This window comes from Amaranthus tricolor, chromosome 5 (genome assembly GCF_026212465.1).
Source record: "Amaranthus tricolor cultivar Red isolate AtriRed21 chromosome 5, ASM2621246v1, whole genome shotgun sequence".
Taxonomy (NCBI): Eukaryota; Viridiplantae; Streptophyta; class Magnoliopsida; order Caryophyllales; family Amaranthaceae; genus Amaranthus; species Amaranthus tricolor.
The window spans coordinates 22,896,450-22,911,986 of NC_080051.1; the positions used below are offsets into that span (position 1 = coordinate 22,896,450).

General features: G+C 32.9%; 2 protein-coding genes across 2 annotated transcripts; one reads left to right on the forward strand and one right to left on the reverse strand.

Moving 5' to 3' along the window:
* The first annotated feature begins 2,349 nt into the window (after nt 1–2,349).
* Nucleotides 2,350–3,264, forward strand: LOC130813580 (uncharacterized). The gene has a single exon (XM_057679415.1). The coding sequence runs from the start codon at nt 2,350–2,352 to the stop codon at nt 3,262–3,264; it is 915 nt and encodes a 304-aa protein (XP_057535398.1).
* A 3,959-nt stretch (nt 3,265–7,223) lies between these two features.
* Nucleotides 7,224–14,441, reverse strand: LOC130813806 (uncharacterized). The gene is made up of 5 exons (XM_057679694.1): nt 13,872–14,441; nt 12,416–12,568; nt 12,181–12,322; nt 10,019–10,260; nt 7,224–8,605 (listed from the first exon to the last, which is right to left on the reverse strand). Exons 1-5 carry the CDS (start codon nt 14,322–14,324, stop codon nt 8,399–8,401), a joined length of 1,197 nt encoding a protein of 398 aa, XP_057535677.1. The 5' UTR covers nt 14,325–14,441; the 3' UTR covers nt 7,224–8,398.
* Nucleotides 14,442–15,537: the final 1,096 nt, after the last annotated feature.

The window sequence follows — 15,537 nt, forward strand, 5'->3', positions numbered from 1 at the left end:
TTGAGTAATCTATGTATAGCTTCTGATGTGGCAGTCTCCCATTGACTTTATAGCGGTGTATTAAATGCCCTAAACAACCTTCCCTCTTTTAAGGGCTGATACGTGTCTTTTTCAGAAAAAGTAGTCTATTGATCTTACCACTTGAATGTCCTATTTACTGTAGATGTATTCATTGGACAACTTTATAATTAGTGCTCTTTTTATATTTCTCTAAGTTCCCTTCCTTATTAAGTATTCAACTACTGATATTTGAACCCTGAATTAGTGACTCCGATCTTAATCCTGAATCGGTCATGATTGACATCGCAATATTGAGAATCTATACTAATGTAGAAAGAAGGCAGCATGTCGAAAGAATTTTGGCTGAAAAATTGCCTAAAATAAGTTATGCATGAAATATAGACATAAAAAAAGGCGTCATATGCTAAATTGATGGAAATTAAGAACAAATCAACGTCAACACTGAATGGTGTCTAATTTTACTAAATAAAACTAGACTTTTTCAGTAAGAGAAAGACTAAAATTAAAAAAAGTAAAGATACCTAATAATATTCCATAATGAAACTATATATACAGTGTTGCAAATCAAAGAAATTAATGAAGAGGTTAATGTTGTATTAGACATACTAATCTATATTTAGAAATTGTGACAAGATACAATATAGAATATCCTAGAATATCTTACAACAATGCGTGGAGTCTTGGGGATCATTAATCACTAACCTAAATGTTATTAACTTTGACATACATTATATGCACTACTTAATGAATTAAAGTAGAATGTGATGTTTGTTTGTGCCATTGTGTAATTGAAAATACAAGTTAAGTTATAATTATTTATAAATCACTATAAAAAGATAAAAAGAAAAACTAATAAAATAATCAAAAAAACAAAAAAAATCATTAAAGTCATAAACCAATAAATACTAGCCACCTACAAGTGATTTACCAATTTGGTATATCACCGTTACTAGCAAACCCTGAAAGAAGGAATATAGTTTAAGATTTAGGGTTTTGAATACTCCCTTCGTTCTTATTTGATGTTCCACTTTGTATTTTTCACACAAATTAAGAAAGATGGAATCTTTGGTTGTAGTGGGTATTATTTTAATTAAATAGTAGTGTGAAGTAATGATTGTATTGAAAGTATGAGAGATAAAATAATTATAAATAAAACTAAATGAAAAAAAATTCTGATTTATTAATGAAGAGAGAGAACTTTACATTTTGGAGGGAAATTAAAAAACTTTCCAAATTAGGAAAATTTAGAGCTTCACAACAGCAAACAGAAATCAGCCCTCCATTCCAAAAAAAAACAAAAGAGCCTTGTATTGGGCATTCTATAATTACATGGATTGACATTAATTTTTCATCAAATCTGAAATTATAAGCTTGTAATCCAAAAAAAATGATTTTACATATTCCTAATGACACTATATTAACAGCTCACAGAACAATAAACCAAAATCAGAAGCAAAACTTGTTCACACAGCCTCAAATCAGTAGCCAAACTTCTTCAAACAGTAAACCAAAATCAGTAGCCAACACTTATTCACGTAGCCTCAAATCAGTACCCAAAATTCTTCAAACAGTAAACCAAAATCAGAAGGCAACACTTATGCACACAGCCTCAAATCAGTAGCCAAAATTCTTCAAACAGTAAACCAAAATCAGTAGCCAACACTTATTCACACAGCCTCAAATCAGTAGCCAAAAATTGTTCATTCGCATCATTAGCCTTCAATGGCTTCAAGAATTGAAGATGAGCAACAGGGGGCTTGGTACTTTGGATCGAATTCATACGTTCCTGAGTGTAGTTCTGAATCCGAAGAAGAGCCACAGAATGTGGAACAAATAGGAACACAACAACAAATTCAGTATAAGCGAAGACTCACGAATGAGTTAAGGCAACTTATTTTGCAAGACTTGTTGTCACTAAAGGTTAGTGACTCACTTCCTCATGGTACATTCAAACGCATAGCTCAAAAATACGGCTACACACATAAAACCATCCAAAATTTATGGAAACGAGCAATACAAACCAAGGAAGCACACAAACCATACAATGTGGAATCCAAGTTCAAAAATTGTGGAAGAAAAAGAGTCGTCATACCACCAAACTTACTTGAGTCTAGACCCATTGGCGAACGCACTTGCATTAGAGATGTTGCAACATGTTTAGATTTGGCATCGTCAACGGTGTGGAGGTTGATAAAAAGAGGCGAGATAAAGGCTCATTCAAATCCATTACACCCGCCTTTAACCGATGCCAACAAAATAAGGAGGGTGGAGTGAATTTTGAGCCTTATCCAAGAAGACACAATTCAAAGACACCCGATTTACAAAGGAATGTACGATTATATTCACATTGACGAGAAGTGGTTTTATTTAACCAAGAAAACGCAAAGGGTTTATTTAGCACACAAAGAAACGGTCCCATATAGGGCAGCAAAGTCATCAAAGTTCATACCTAAGGCCATGTTCTTCGGGGCCGTTGCTAGGCCTAGATGGAATCGTTTTGGTCAATGCACGTTTGATGGGAAAATTGGAATTTTCCCTTTTATTAATATGGTGCCAGCACAAAGAGATTCAAAGAATCGACCAAGGGGTTCAATTGAAATTAAACCAACCGAATCAGTTAATCAAGAAGTTTATAGGAGTATGCTCATACAACAATTGATTCCGGCTATACTAAGAAAATGGCCAAGTGATGGACCTTCTATTATTTTTATTCAACAAGATAATGCAAGGGTTCATATCACAAACGATGATCCAATATGGCAACAACACAATAGGCAAGGGGGTTTAACTTTCATTCTTACTCAACAACCTCCAAATAGTCCGGATTGTATTATTCTAGACTTGGGTTTCTTTAGGAGCATGCAATCACTTATGCATAAAAAGATGCCCAAAAACATTACAGAATTAATCACAGCAGTTGAGGATGCATTCGGAGAGTTACATCCAAAGACCTTAACTAATGTGTGGATCTCATTACAACTCCATTTAAATGAGATTTTAAAAGTTAAGGGGTCTAATGACTATATACAACCCCACTTTGGAACGAAGGTTGAAGAAGACAATGGCAGGTTAAGGATTCAAGTGAGAATCCCAACACAATTGGTTAGAGAAGCTATAGCTTTTCTTAACCCAAACAGGGATCAGCAACTAACACAAGCATTAACAGAAAATGAGGATGCTGCACAAACAACAGAGATCATTCAAGAAGCTTATGATCAGGCAGTTGAAGAAACTCAAGGATGACAAACATCAAAGCCCCTCAGTTTATTTTGTTCAAATCATCATTAAAATTGTAGCTTTAAAAACTTAGGAGCAACAAATTGTTAATCACAACCCATGTTAATGATTAGCAAGTCACTTCATTATTTTACATAATTTCAGAAAAAAAGCCCCCTGATTCATCATAGAGGTTATGAAACCTCTCAGATTACAATTTATCATCAACAAATGAAGTAACTGAACATGCTAAAAAATCAAGTGACGGGTAATGGTTTACCAAATGCTACTCAACCAAGTAATCAAAGTAAATTTTTCAGAATTTAAAGGTTCAACAATTTGACATCACAGGGGCTTGTACACATAAAACCAGCAACAAACATCAACCCTAAAACCAGCAACATAATACCTACAGTAGAACCAAAAAAAACCCCAAACCAGAAGAACACAATATCAACAACAACACATAAAAAACAAACGAAAAAACAAACATCAAACATAAATACAAGATCATCATAATCCAACATCAAACAACAACAGATAAAACCAGCTCCAATTTTTTCCAATTTAATTAACAAAAAAAATAATAAAACAAAATATCAGAACAACCTTACAATCATTAAGCACGTTTTTTGGGGTTCAATTTTGTCCTAGACGCAATAACATCTTCAGGAGTGTCAGGGACAACCAAATTGATGTCATCTTCTTCAAGTACCTTTTCAACAATAGGAGAAGTTGGTGGAGATTCATCATACACAAAAGTTGCATCATCTTCAAGTACCTTTTGATATGCCTCAAGATCTTTTGTTTGACCACCTCAAAATTTCATTGGAGTAGGAATGGGAACGACCATTGAGGGAACAAGAACACAACTCACCATAATCGCATAGGTCGTCATAAAGATATGAAGGAATTGTGGAGTCACTCTTAGACTCGTTGTTTTCCATTGAAAATACTTAAAGATTCAACAGGAAGTTAATGGAGGATTCAAGAACAGGGGGCTTAAATTTCGAACCTTCGCCAAAACAAACAAAACTAACCTTAAAATGATGAGAATAAACCGATCTACATTTTAATGCAGTTAAAATGCACTAAAAATGAAGAAGAAACAGGGGGAAAAGCCATGAAAATGGCGTTCATGAAGAGAGAGAATGAACCGTTTAATAGGAAGAAGGAAGAAATGACCGTTCATGAAGGCAGTAGGCGTCATAATGAAAAATGCAAAGACCAAGAATGAGTAATAAATGTATCCGGATGATTTCGGGTACATTAAGATAAAAGAGGGTATTTTAAGGGGTAAAAGTGGGATAAAAAGTTTCCAAAAATAGAAAGTATTCTAAAGTGAAAGAACTTTTGAAACTACCCGTTATAGTAATGTGGAAAATCAAAAAAGAACGGAAGGAGTACCAGTTTGTATTAAGATGTCAAATGGTTACATGGTATCTATATATACAAGGTATGTAAGCTAAATAAGGCAATAAGACTTATATAAGTAAAAAGACACTAACAGATATTCCTAAAGTATGCATATAACTTTTTACTTTCCTACAAACCCGATTGTGTAAATGAGTGTGTTAATCAAAATCAGAAATTAAATGATGATAAAGGCTAAAAATAAAGGCAGAATTAATAGTATGTTAGTGATATCAATTGACATCACTTAATTTTAGAAAAAAATAATTTCAAAAGCTATATTGGCTCGATTGATAGAGTAAGGCACTTTTAAGTTTTAAGCAATACATCAGTGCTTTATAATTTTGAAAGTTAATTTTTGTTAAACAAAGATATTTAATTAAGATAAATAAAATAAAATAAATGTTATGATATAATTAGCCGTAGAGGTTTGTGGATTCCAATCGACTTTTTGAAAGCCTATAAATATAAGTATCCAAACACTTCATTCCCTACTTGAAATCTGCTTTCTTTCCTTCCGAGATGACAAAAAATAAGGTTAAGCTTTATGTCATAAAAAAACTTCTCTCATTGAGGTGAGTATTAATAGTTCTAATTTTTTTTTATTTTGAGATAAATTGAGATAAGAAAAAAATTTTACACAATTTTAACTAAAAAGAATGATATTTATTTTAATTAAAATTGGACTCGGTTCTCAAGTAGTATTAATAATTTTAATGATTTTATTTGTTGCTACTTATTTAGTTTTAATAAATATTTTTTTAGTGATTTCTTCATTCTTGACAATTTGCAAGTGTTGTGCCTCTTGTAAAATTTATTAGCCTTGTACTATTGAAGGGCAGGGCAGTGGTGTACTGCCATATTGGCGAAAGGTTGGATATGGCGATCCATCCAGGAAATTAAATCACTAAAAACATGCTACTTTCACTCGATCTAATGCACTAATTTTAATTTAAATAACTTTAATTGTGCACTAACTTTAATTTAAATAACTTTAATTGTGCATAATTAAAAATTATAAAAAATAATATTATTAAATTTTACATTGAGATTGACTATATTGTGACATTTACAGCCCGTTTGGTAGATAATAATGAGAATGAAAAATTAGTATAATTTTGGTTGAAAAATCTACCTTGATGGCTATGCTTGTCCAACTTCAATCATCTCATTTTCTTCATAAAATTTATTTCAATGCATTACCATTGAAAGAGGTGGTATTAGGTGGTAATAAAAATTTGTAAACAAAAAAACTTTTTTTTTAATTACGTTTTTATTACCATGGGAATAATATGAAATTTTTGATGAATTTATACACGATAAATCATTCTCATTACCATCATTTAGTATCACTAACCAAACGAACCGTTAGATTAAAAATAAAATACAAATTAAAAGTGATTGATGAATAATATATAAAAATCAAATAAAATAATTAATCTAAATTGAAGAGAGGATAATATATGTGGAGTAGTTTGCTATAAACTCACCCACAAATTAAATTAAATTAACGTGAAAGTCGTAATATTAATTTTGATGATCTTATTGTTATTTTTGGCCAACGTCCTACTGTTAACATAATAAAACTATGGAAATATCGATCGTAAAGATTTTCAATATGAATAAAATAAAATAAATATCCATTCAATTGTTTCAAGTCGGCCGATTAGAAAAATTAGATTTTATATTAGTTAATGTGTATATCAAAAATCCTGAATTCAATTCTCCCTCCTTTCCTCCTTTAGCTTTCCTTTTTTCTTTTTGTTAGCCTATAATGTACTAAAAAATCGGCCCGTTTGAATAAGAAGTCAATTAAATAGGGTAGAAAATAACTAGAAATGGTATAATAGTAATGTTGATTTTGTGGGGCCCATGCAGTAGACGAACATACTCTGCAATTGCAAGTGATGGTGTGATGAAAAAGAAAGTAACGGAGACGGCTATTGAGAAGAAGAAAGAAGTATTTTGGATGAAAGATCCAGAAACTGGAAATTGGATTCCAGAGACTCATTTTGGTGAAGTTGATGTAGTCGAACTTCGACTTAAATTTATTTCTAAGAATCACAATCAAAATTAATGGCAATGCCAATTAATGTTGTAATTTTAGTCCTCATCCCCACTACTCAAGAGGACGATTAATTAACTAATTACTGTAATCTAATTCTAATCATTGTTTAATAACATCAGAATTTATGATTAACAAAAGAATTTGTAATGACAGATTTGGGGATACTGAATGAGGTGATTATAAATATATAAACATGTAAACATCTACGATTATTAAAATTACACGCGTAATAGATGGATAAGAATATGAAAATGCCAACAACCGCGCATCCATTTTAACCATCTATAGTTTGTACTTTATACTTTTCTGGTTTTTAATAGTTGCTATAATTTTGTTTTTTACGATATTCAATATACAATTTTAATTTTTAATATCTTTAATTTTATATGATAAAAAATTCTAAAAAGCTAATAGTATGAAAATATGCATCAAGATGAATTCAACAAGATCATATATACCGAATAAAATCAATTGATGAACAGTAATTACAACTATTAAAATCCAGAGTAAGTATTTTTATATATAAATATGGTATTATAGAACTTAGACTACAATTGGTTGTGCAAACAAGAAAACCCCGTGCAACTTTTATTTTTCTAGCCCATTCCGATCTTTAAAACTTTGGATTTGAATAATTATGTTTATAGAGGATGTGGAACAGGAATCAGAATATTGATGTTGCCAAGATCTACCAATCATATTCATGATATAGCCTGAAAAAGAAGCTACACACCAGTTTAGGAGAATATATGTGATGTATTTTGTTACTTGTTGCTACTTTACTAGAAAGTTGGGATCAGATCCCTTCTACGTAAGCATTCATTATATTCCCATCTCTTCAAAAGTAGAGCAAAAATAAGAATTTATTGTTGGGTGACTACCTAATTGCATTGCGGAAAGCATTGGATATGTTCTCTAAACTTGATTATTGAAAGTTGTTCTATTATTGAAGTTCATTATTCTTCATTGGAGCTTAAAAGATAGAAGTACTAAAAATAAAGAATTGCAACTCAGAAAACACCTCGCCCAAGCCTATTCGCCACTAAGACCAAGCCTGATTGACTATGCGAACCAATGATCATGTCAAGCTCGGATAAATTTTCACGGAAGTGGAATTTCCAGAAAATGTGCATCAACAATCAGTAAGCCATGGATGTCCGTTTTCATCATGATGCGATCTTAAAATCAGATAGCAGCAAAATCTGAGGAAATAAAAATTAACACAAGCGATTGATAGTGCTGCTCCTCTAAAATGGGTTGGATCATCTATAAAAAGGGCGCGAACATCTTATACATGACAGGAACTGCACTTCTACATCAAAAAATAGCACCATTTTATTGGAGTTAGATTGTAACTGTGTTCACATGCCTTTTCATTTCAAGACAAAATTGGATCATACACCTACACCACAACTTTTGTTCTCTGCACGAAAACCATGAGGAGTGTATGTTGCCGAATAACACAAATGTAGCAATGACAGGGGTTACCGTTTCACTCACAGCATCAGCATTAAAGATGCAAAAACAAGATTCTTTTTACGGATTTCAACGAAAATCCCAAAATTTGAGAACACACCTGGAATTTCTCCGGTGAACCTCACATGACTAAACAAAAATATAACAGTGATAAATCGTGCAGTTGTATGTTGCAGAACCAACTGAGATCCAATCTAGGCATACCTACAGGTAAAGCTGAATAAGCTCATCACTGACAACAGATGGTGTTAAAGCACCTAGATCTGTAAACAAGAGAGTAAGATATTGCGGAGGTGTATAGTCACTGGCTGATTTTTCAATTTCAACCTTTGATGGGACAGGCACACCGAAGTCAATGGGACGCAAGGCGGGAGGCATGTCTTTTTGATCCAGAGGATATAGACGTGCAAACTGCAAGAGGAAGACAAGATGAGACAGCTGAAGCCAATTGAGAGAGAATCTCACTACTCACTAGTATCAAAACTCAAATTAATAAACTAAAATGCACCAAGAGTCCAAAGATATTTGGCCTTTTTCAAATCCAGATGCAAGTGCTAAAAACAGATCAGCTGTACAAGGGATACCGATTTGAGTATTCTCAAATACGCAACATCATCTTACCATATACATGGTTTGATATATCTCCCCTGCATGTCTCGAACATATTTCAAAGCTCTACTCAATGTTGTACAACCAAGAAAAGGAAGAGGATTATTCAGGATAATCAGTAATTACAGGAGAAAATCTCATGGTTCACGCCGCCCACTCCAGGGATGAAGTCTTTTTAGCATTATGTAATCAGTAGTTGGGAGCTCCAAGAACAATGGAAAAAGCTATTCTAACATACTTACTGGGCAAATGGAAGTATGCAACTATCACATCACCAAGAACACTGGAACTAGTAAATTTTCGAACCCATTAAAACAAGGATATATCCAAATAATAGCACTGGTTTTTTTCGTTGCTAATTTTTTCCCATTTCATATTTCTTTTTAGTAGTTATGCTTTCGTTTTAGTTTAAAAACTTTAATGAAAGTACTGGAGTTCCCATGTTTATATTACCCTTCCCAACTCAAGTAATAACCCCATCCTTGATCCACGTGAGCAACATCAGATAATATCAATTTTGTTAAAAGGAAGGTGCCAGGGAAGCCAGGGAATATCATGAGAATTCTAGAAGGGATTAATTCGTAACTAAACTGGCCGACAGTATCAAGTTTGTTAAACTTATTTACATCAAGCATGAATGGAAATAGACAATTATCTATGGGAATAAGGCAGTATTCGAATTCTGCCCAATTCATTTTTTTCTTCTTTTTCCTTGTTATCTTTCATGCGGTTTTATCTTGCTTAAATCAGATATCAAGTCTATTGCAAAATAGAAACTGTGGCTACGAAACAAAAAGGGAACTATTTGTCAATAAGAACGTAACTTGAGCTTGATCTTCAACTCGACAGAAAAAGCAAGGCACAAGGCATACATACCAGACCCTTTAAGTTCTTACATAATACTAGCCCAAACTTTTCACGGCACATCATTATTATTTAACCAATTCTAAGCCAATGCTATTCAAGTACCAAATCAATAAGCGTACTCATATCCAACACCCAACATGGATATGGACAGTCAAATATGTCTCTACTACAAAACAGATCAACAAAGAAAGTATTGCTGACAAATGTCAGATACATTAAGCAAGTTTAAACAATTGTAAAGAGTTCGATTATTTAAGACAGGCATCATTTCTCACTCCCACTCCAAAACAAACACCCCAACACACAAGTGAAAAGAAAAAGGATGGTGAACTAAAGCAAGAGGTATACCTTGTAACTTTCAGCAGCAACGTACACAGGTTTATCTAAGCTGTGAGCAACCAATGCAATCTGGTAGGTTCCCATCATGTTGATGATACCACCACTTTCAACTACTCCATCTGCCCCAACAAATACCATGTCCACCTCATCCATAGAATATGCAACTGCTGAGTCAATCAAGAGTCTCACAGGAACATCAAGCTTGGCCATTTCATTAGAGAAACGCAATCCAGTCCGGTCTGGTCTTCCCTCTATACTTTTACCACAACCGGAGTCAACACATTGATATAACAGATGAAACAAAATCACTTTTGCATAAAAAAATGAAATGATATTGTATGCACAACCAAACATCTTATGGAGAGAGCCTCTTCCAGCTCAAAACAACAACAAATCTAAATAAACTGTCAGTCCAGAGAACAAAGTGCAAACAAATCACAAAGACAGGTCCCATACATTATACAAAAATGGCTATTCATCATTTCAAATTGCAAAATTCTATCAGAAATGACAGACAGGACTGATCTTTCACATCAGTGAAGGCTTGAATTACCCACACTTCTGCTAAGAAGGTCAGTGCAAAATAAAAGACTTGATTATTTGACTTTCCAAGTTCTCTCACACTGGACTCTGATTAAACAAAGTTACGAGTCACAGCAGAGAAAACATTTAGATCAACATTGTGCAGTAAACCAGATCTACACATAGGTATCAAATTAATAAAAGTGTGCAATGAGAAAAGGATGATTTCATAATTTCATCATAGCGTAGTTAACTGAGAGAAAACAGTAATGGTCAACTTGCAGGAGCTCAGTACTCTCTTCTAAACAAAATAAGGTAACAGAATATGATTCTTATTCAAAATATTACACCCTAGGTATCTTCCCTCAAGTTATGACATCACTATAGACTTCTCCTACAAGGGCCTCACAGAAGTTCCTCTTATCCTCCTTGATTATCCTTTATTCTACAGTCCTCTCAGGCATGCTCAATCAGAAAAGATGCTTCCATAAAAGTACATTGGTTACTTAGAGCTCCAAGCACTCTCAACTTGGAATTCATAATTTGAACCAAATTAAGCTGTCCTAAAATGGTGTAGAAAAACAAATACATCAAAGTTGAGCAGAAAGCACAATCAAGCAACACTTGCAGCAATTTCAAATTTCAAGTACTATCAGAAAAAAGAGTAAACAATTCAGAATTGGGAAAAGGAAGATTTCATTAGAGCAAATATAACTCAGGGAGCAAAACAATAGTGGTTTAATTACAATACATTAGTCCTCTCCTGTAACAACCATAAAGGTAAGAATGTGATACCATTAATCAATACCCTTTCCAAAAATTTAAAGTTTTATTTTGGTTTATTTGGCCGACACTATTTTGTTGAAATTAGAGGCGTACAAAACAGATCCGCCGACCTAATATTTACCCAACCTTATAATAGAACCCGATTTGACCCAACTTCAAAAACATACTTACAATTATGTAAAAACCAAAATAGACACAAGACTCAATTTTGAATCTAACCGAAATACCTGATTCAAAATCGACCCAATGACCTCTAGCTGAAATTAAGACTTTGGCATTGTTACTTTGTCTACATTAAGGTTCTACATTCAATTCTTTTCTAGCTTGCAACAATACCAGATGAGATAACAAGACCTATCCTAAATGAAGACTAAAGTTCCATCATGGTGATTACTAAAGATATTGTGACAAACTAGTGATGAGGTTAATGCTAAGCTAGAGATGTGACAGTAAATGTTAAAATTAAAAGGGTTTAAAGTTAAACTAAGTCATACAAGAACGGTTTAAACATAAGTATAGCCAATCTTCCAAAGTGATAAATCAATTATTCACACAATCTCGTAGAAACAATGAGGATGTAATGCGAGAAAATGCTAAAATAGAACATTAGATGTATGTAATCACGAGGAAAAACAAGAATACAGATGGATCTATATTGGTAATGCCTCAATGAAAAAATAAACTAGGTATAAAGAACGAAAAATTATAAAAGAATATTTTATTCCAAACAACTAGTTGATGCAATTTTAACTTAATATTTGGCCTTCTAACACTGGAGCTTCAAGCTTGTGCAGTTACAAGAAAACCTAGGATGAACACGAATGCAAAGAATATTTAACCACTAAAAGAAATAGAGAGGCAACCTGTACAAAAAACCCGAAAGGATTTTTTATTTTGAGCTGCAGTCTTTAACACCTCCAGTACAACACGAGAGAAGCCATGAACCAAAATGGTGCATCCATCAAATATGAAATCTTGACAAAGCATTGAGATAATTCTACGTGCCTGCAACATTAAACACAAATACATTGTTCCAGATTTGCCACTTCATAACCTTTAAGTATCCTTTCAGTTCTAACTTGTAAATAGCTAACTGACCTTATATGAAATCTCCCCAAACTTCTCAGCACGCTCTATCAAGCGAGACCTAGCCGAATTAAAGTCCTCGTATTCTAAGGCTGATGTTCTGGTCACATATCGCATGAATAGATCACAAGCAGCAGTTAACGAGATAGATGTTGCGTCCCATGACTAACACATTAAAAGGCGAATGGATTGAATTAGGAGACATGAAAAAGAAATCCTTGATACACAAGCTCTATTGCATAAACATATATCCAAGAGTAACAAGTTAAAACGAAAGGCTTTGCAACAATTACAAAAGGCTAGAATTCAACAATACCTACGTTCGCATGCAACTTTTGGATACAAATTGCAGAAAGCACAATCCCTTCAGTCAAATGCAAAACGACACAATTATTTCTAGTCGAAATACAGGTCTTCCTAAAACAGACTTGGAGCACTACAAATAACTTTAATGCAACTACTATCCATGAGTTCAAGTAAGGACTTCAACTAATTGTCAACTTACCAACAAGTGTCTTATAGAACATGCTGTAATCTTATGTAGACAATTAAATGAGCCACACTGAATACAAATCAGACATTCAAAGGTTCACAAACAAATCCTCTTGCAAAAACATGTGGATATGTATACATTGATCATGAAATCACACTGCATTCCGCAACCATATGCACTTTGTTGTTCTAAAAATTGAACTCAATTGAAATAGAATGATTAAATTTTTCGAGCTAAGTTTAACTGAACAATTATGAAATGAAATGTGAGAAAACTTAACTAAGCATTGAGCTGAAGTGGCCTTATTAGAGCTCAACTAAAGTGAATTTCATTTCTGAAGAAGACATGCCCTAAAGCATAGTTAAAAGGCAATAATGCCCAAACTTTATACTTATAGGAGTAAAAGTACTCTTATTATAAAGTATTATATGATTAAGAAAATTATATTTCAAATCCAAGGATGTGTATGGTAAAAATGTTCCCCAACCCTCCTCAATCACAATCCAAACGAAAAAATTACTCGTATTTAAGTGCACCGTGCACGCAATTGCATTTTTAATTCATTTTGTGCACCTACATGTGAGAGCAAGATACTCCTTGTGTAATTCAAAAGATAGTCGTGGTCTTCTCAAAATCATTGTTACTGAATTTGCTATAGGAACTCACAATTCATAATTTACTTTATAAAGTAACCTTAAATTGCTAATCTAAGCGACTATATAAGCTCTACTCAATGCATATCATACATTTATACGTAGCCAAACAAATCCTCAAGCCACAACACACGATTATGTAAAACTTGAAAATTACGTTCTAAAATGAAAAATAAAAATGTCGATAAACACAATTCGCTACTTATTTCGTTAAACTACCTCAAAAATGGCCAAAATTCACAAACATTTACTCTACTAATCAAAATATCAAGCGCTAAAAAATTAAAACAGTTCTAAACAAAATGAATACAGAATTACAGACCTTAAGAGAATCAGAAGCTCTCTTGAGCTCAATTTCGAGTTCCATCATAGTAGTAGCATTACAAGACCTAATAACAGAAGCCAAAGCCCTAATTGCAGCAACAGCTTCGGCCAAATCAGGTTGTTTCCTCCAATTATTAAATTCATCAATCACACTCTCTCCTTTCTCATCTCCTACAGAAACCTCCGACATCTGTTGCGAATGTTCAGAACCAGAGGCAGCAGCAGCTTGAGCCTGATCCAACCAATCACTAGTAATCACGCCATGATGAGCAGCTCGAGTTTGATAATAAGCCGAAATTTGAGGGTTAGGGTTTTGGAGAGAAGTTTCGGACATTGAAGGAGGAGGTGGGGGGTTTAAATAGTCGTCGGTTAATTGTTGTTGTTTTTGAAGGAGTAAGAGCTTTTCTTGCTCTTGGTTATCAAGGATGAAGGAAGGTGATCTCCGCCACATTTATGAATTTTATTCTTCTTTACTTTACGCCGTTTTTTTGTTTATTTTTGGAAATAAAGTTAAAAGGGGGATGAAATAAGAATAGGAGATTCGTTGTTGATGAAGAAGATGAGAAACAACGGGAACCGTGATGACTTCTACTATTAATAGTCAATATTGGGCTTGACCTTCTTTAATTAGTGTGATTTGGGCTGACTAATTGTTGTTTTGCATAATTACTAGGCTAATACATGCTATGATCCATGATTCTTATATGAGCAACTCCTCTATTCATATTCATAAATTATGGAGTAAATCATACTATTTGTTTTACATAAATTGTTATAAGAGACGACTTTTTTGAGATACGCATTATATATAGAAAATTTGAAAAGAATAAGCAAATTAATATAAAAAAATTTTAAAAATAAGCATTTTCTAAACTTCATCCCCCAAAATAAGCATTTTTTTCGCTGTTATTAATAGCGAACAAAAAAGCTTGGTCAAAAAAGTCAAGGTATTTGTTCGCTGTTAGTAACAACGAACAAATATTTTGACAATTTTTGACCAAACTTCTTTATTCGTTGTTAGTAACAACGAACAATTAGAATGCTAATTTCACTTGCTTGTTCCAATTTTAATTGTTATTTTCTTAAGCAATGTCAATTTTACAAGGCTAATTTTTAGGCTTTTAATTATTAAAAAGCTACGTTATCAACTTTCCATAATTAAATAAATTCACCCTTAATCTTATGGTTGCCAACTTTTCTAAAATTTTAGGAAAATAAAATGGGAAAGTAATTTTAGGTTTTTAATTAGAATAACATTAGGTCATTTTATATAATTGAATAAAATTACCTATCATCCCATGATTATCAACTTTCCTAAATTTTTAGGAAATAAAATAGGAAAGTTAATTTTAGGTTTTCAATTAAAATAAGCTAGCAATTAAAATTTAATATTTTCAGGCTTTTAATTATGAAAAAGTCACGGTTATCAACTTTTTCTATGATTGATAAAATCACCCTTGATCTCATTATTATCAACTTTCTAAATTTTTTAGAAAATTAATTTTATGTTTTAATTAAAATAACATCATGCACTTTATATGGTTGAATAAAATCGCCCTTCCCATGATTATCAACATTCCCTAATTTTTAGGAAATAAAATAGGAAAGTTAATAATAAAAGTCTAAAAATAAGCCTTGTAAATTGCCCAAGAAAATAGCAATTA

Coding starts and splice junctions, on each gene's coding strand:
- LOC130813580 (XM_057679415.1), top strand. CDS start 2,350: ATGTACGATTATATTCACATTGACGAGAAGTGGTTTTATTTAACCAAG.
- LOC130813806 (XM_057679694.1), bottom strand. CDS start 14,324: ATGTGGCGGAGATCACCTTCCTTCATCCTTGATAACCAAGAGCAAGAA. Junction 12,569..13,871: donor GAGCTTCTGATTCTCTTAAG/GTCTGTAATTCT, acceptor TTAATGTGTTAG/TCATGGGACGCAACATCTAT. Junction 12,323..12,415: donor TTGGGGAGATTTCATATAAG/GTCAGTTAGCTA, acceptor TTAATGTTGCAG/GCACGTAGAATTATCTCAAT.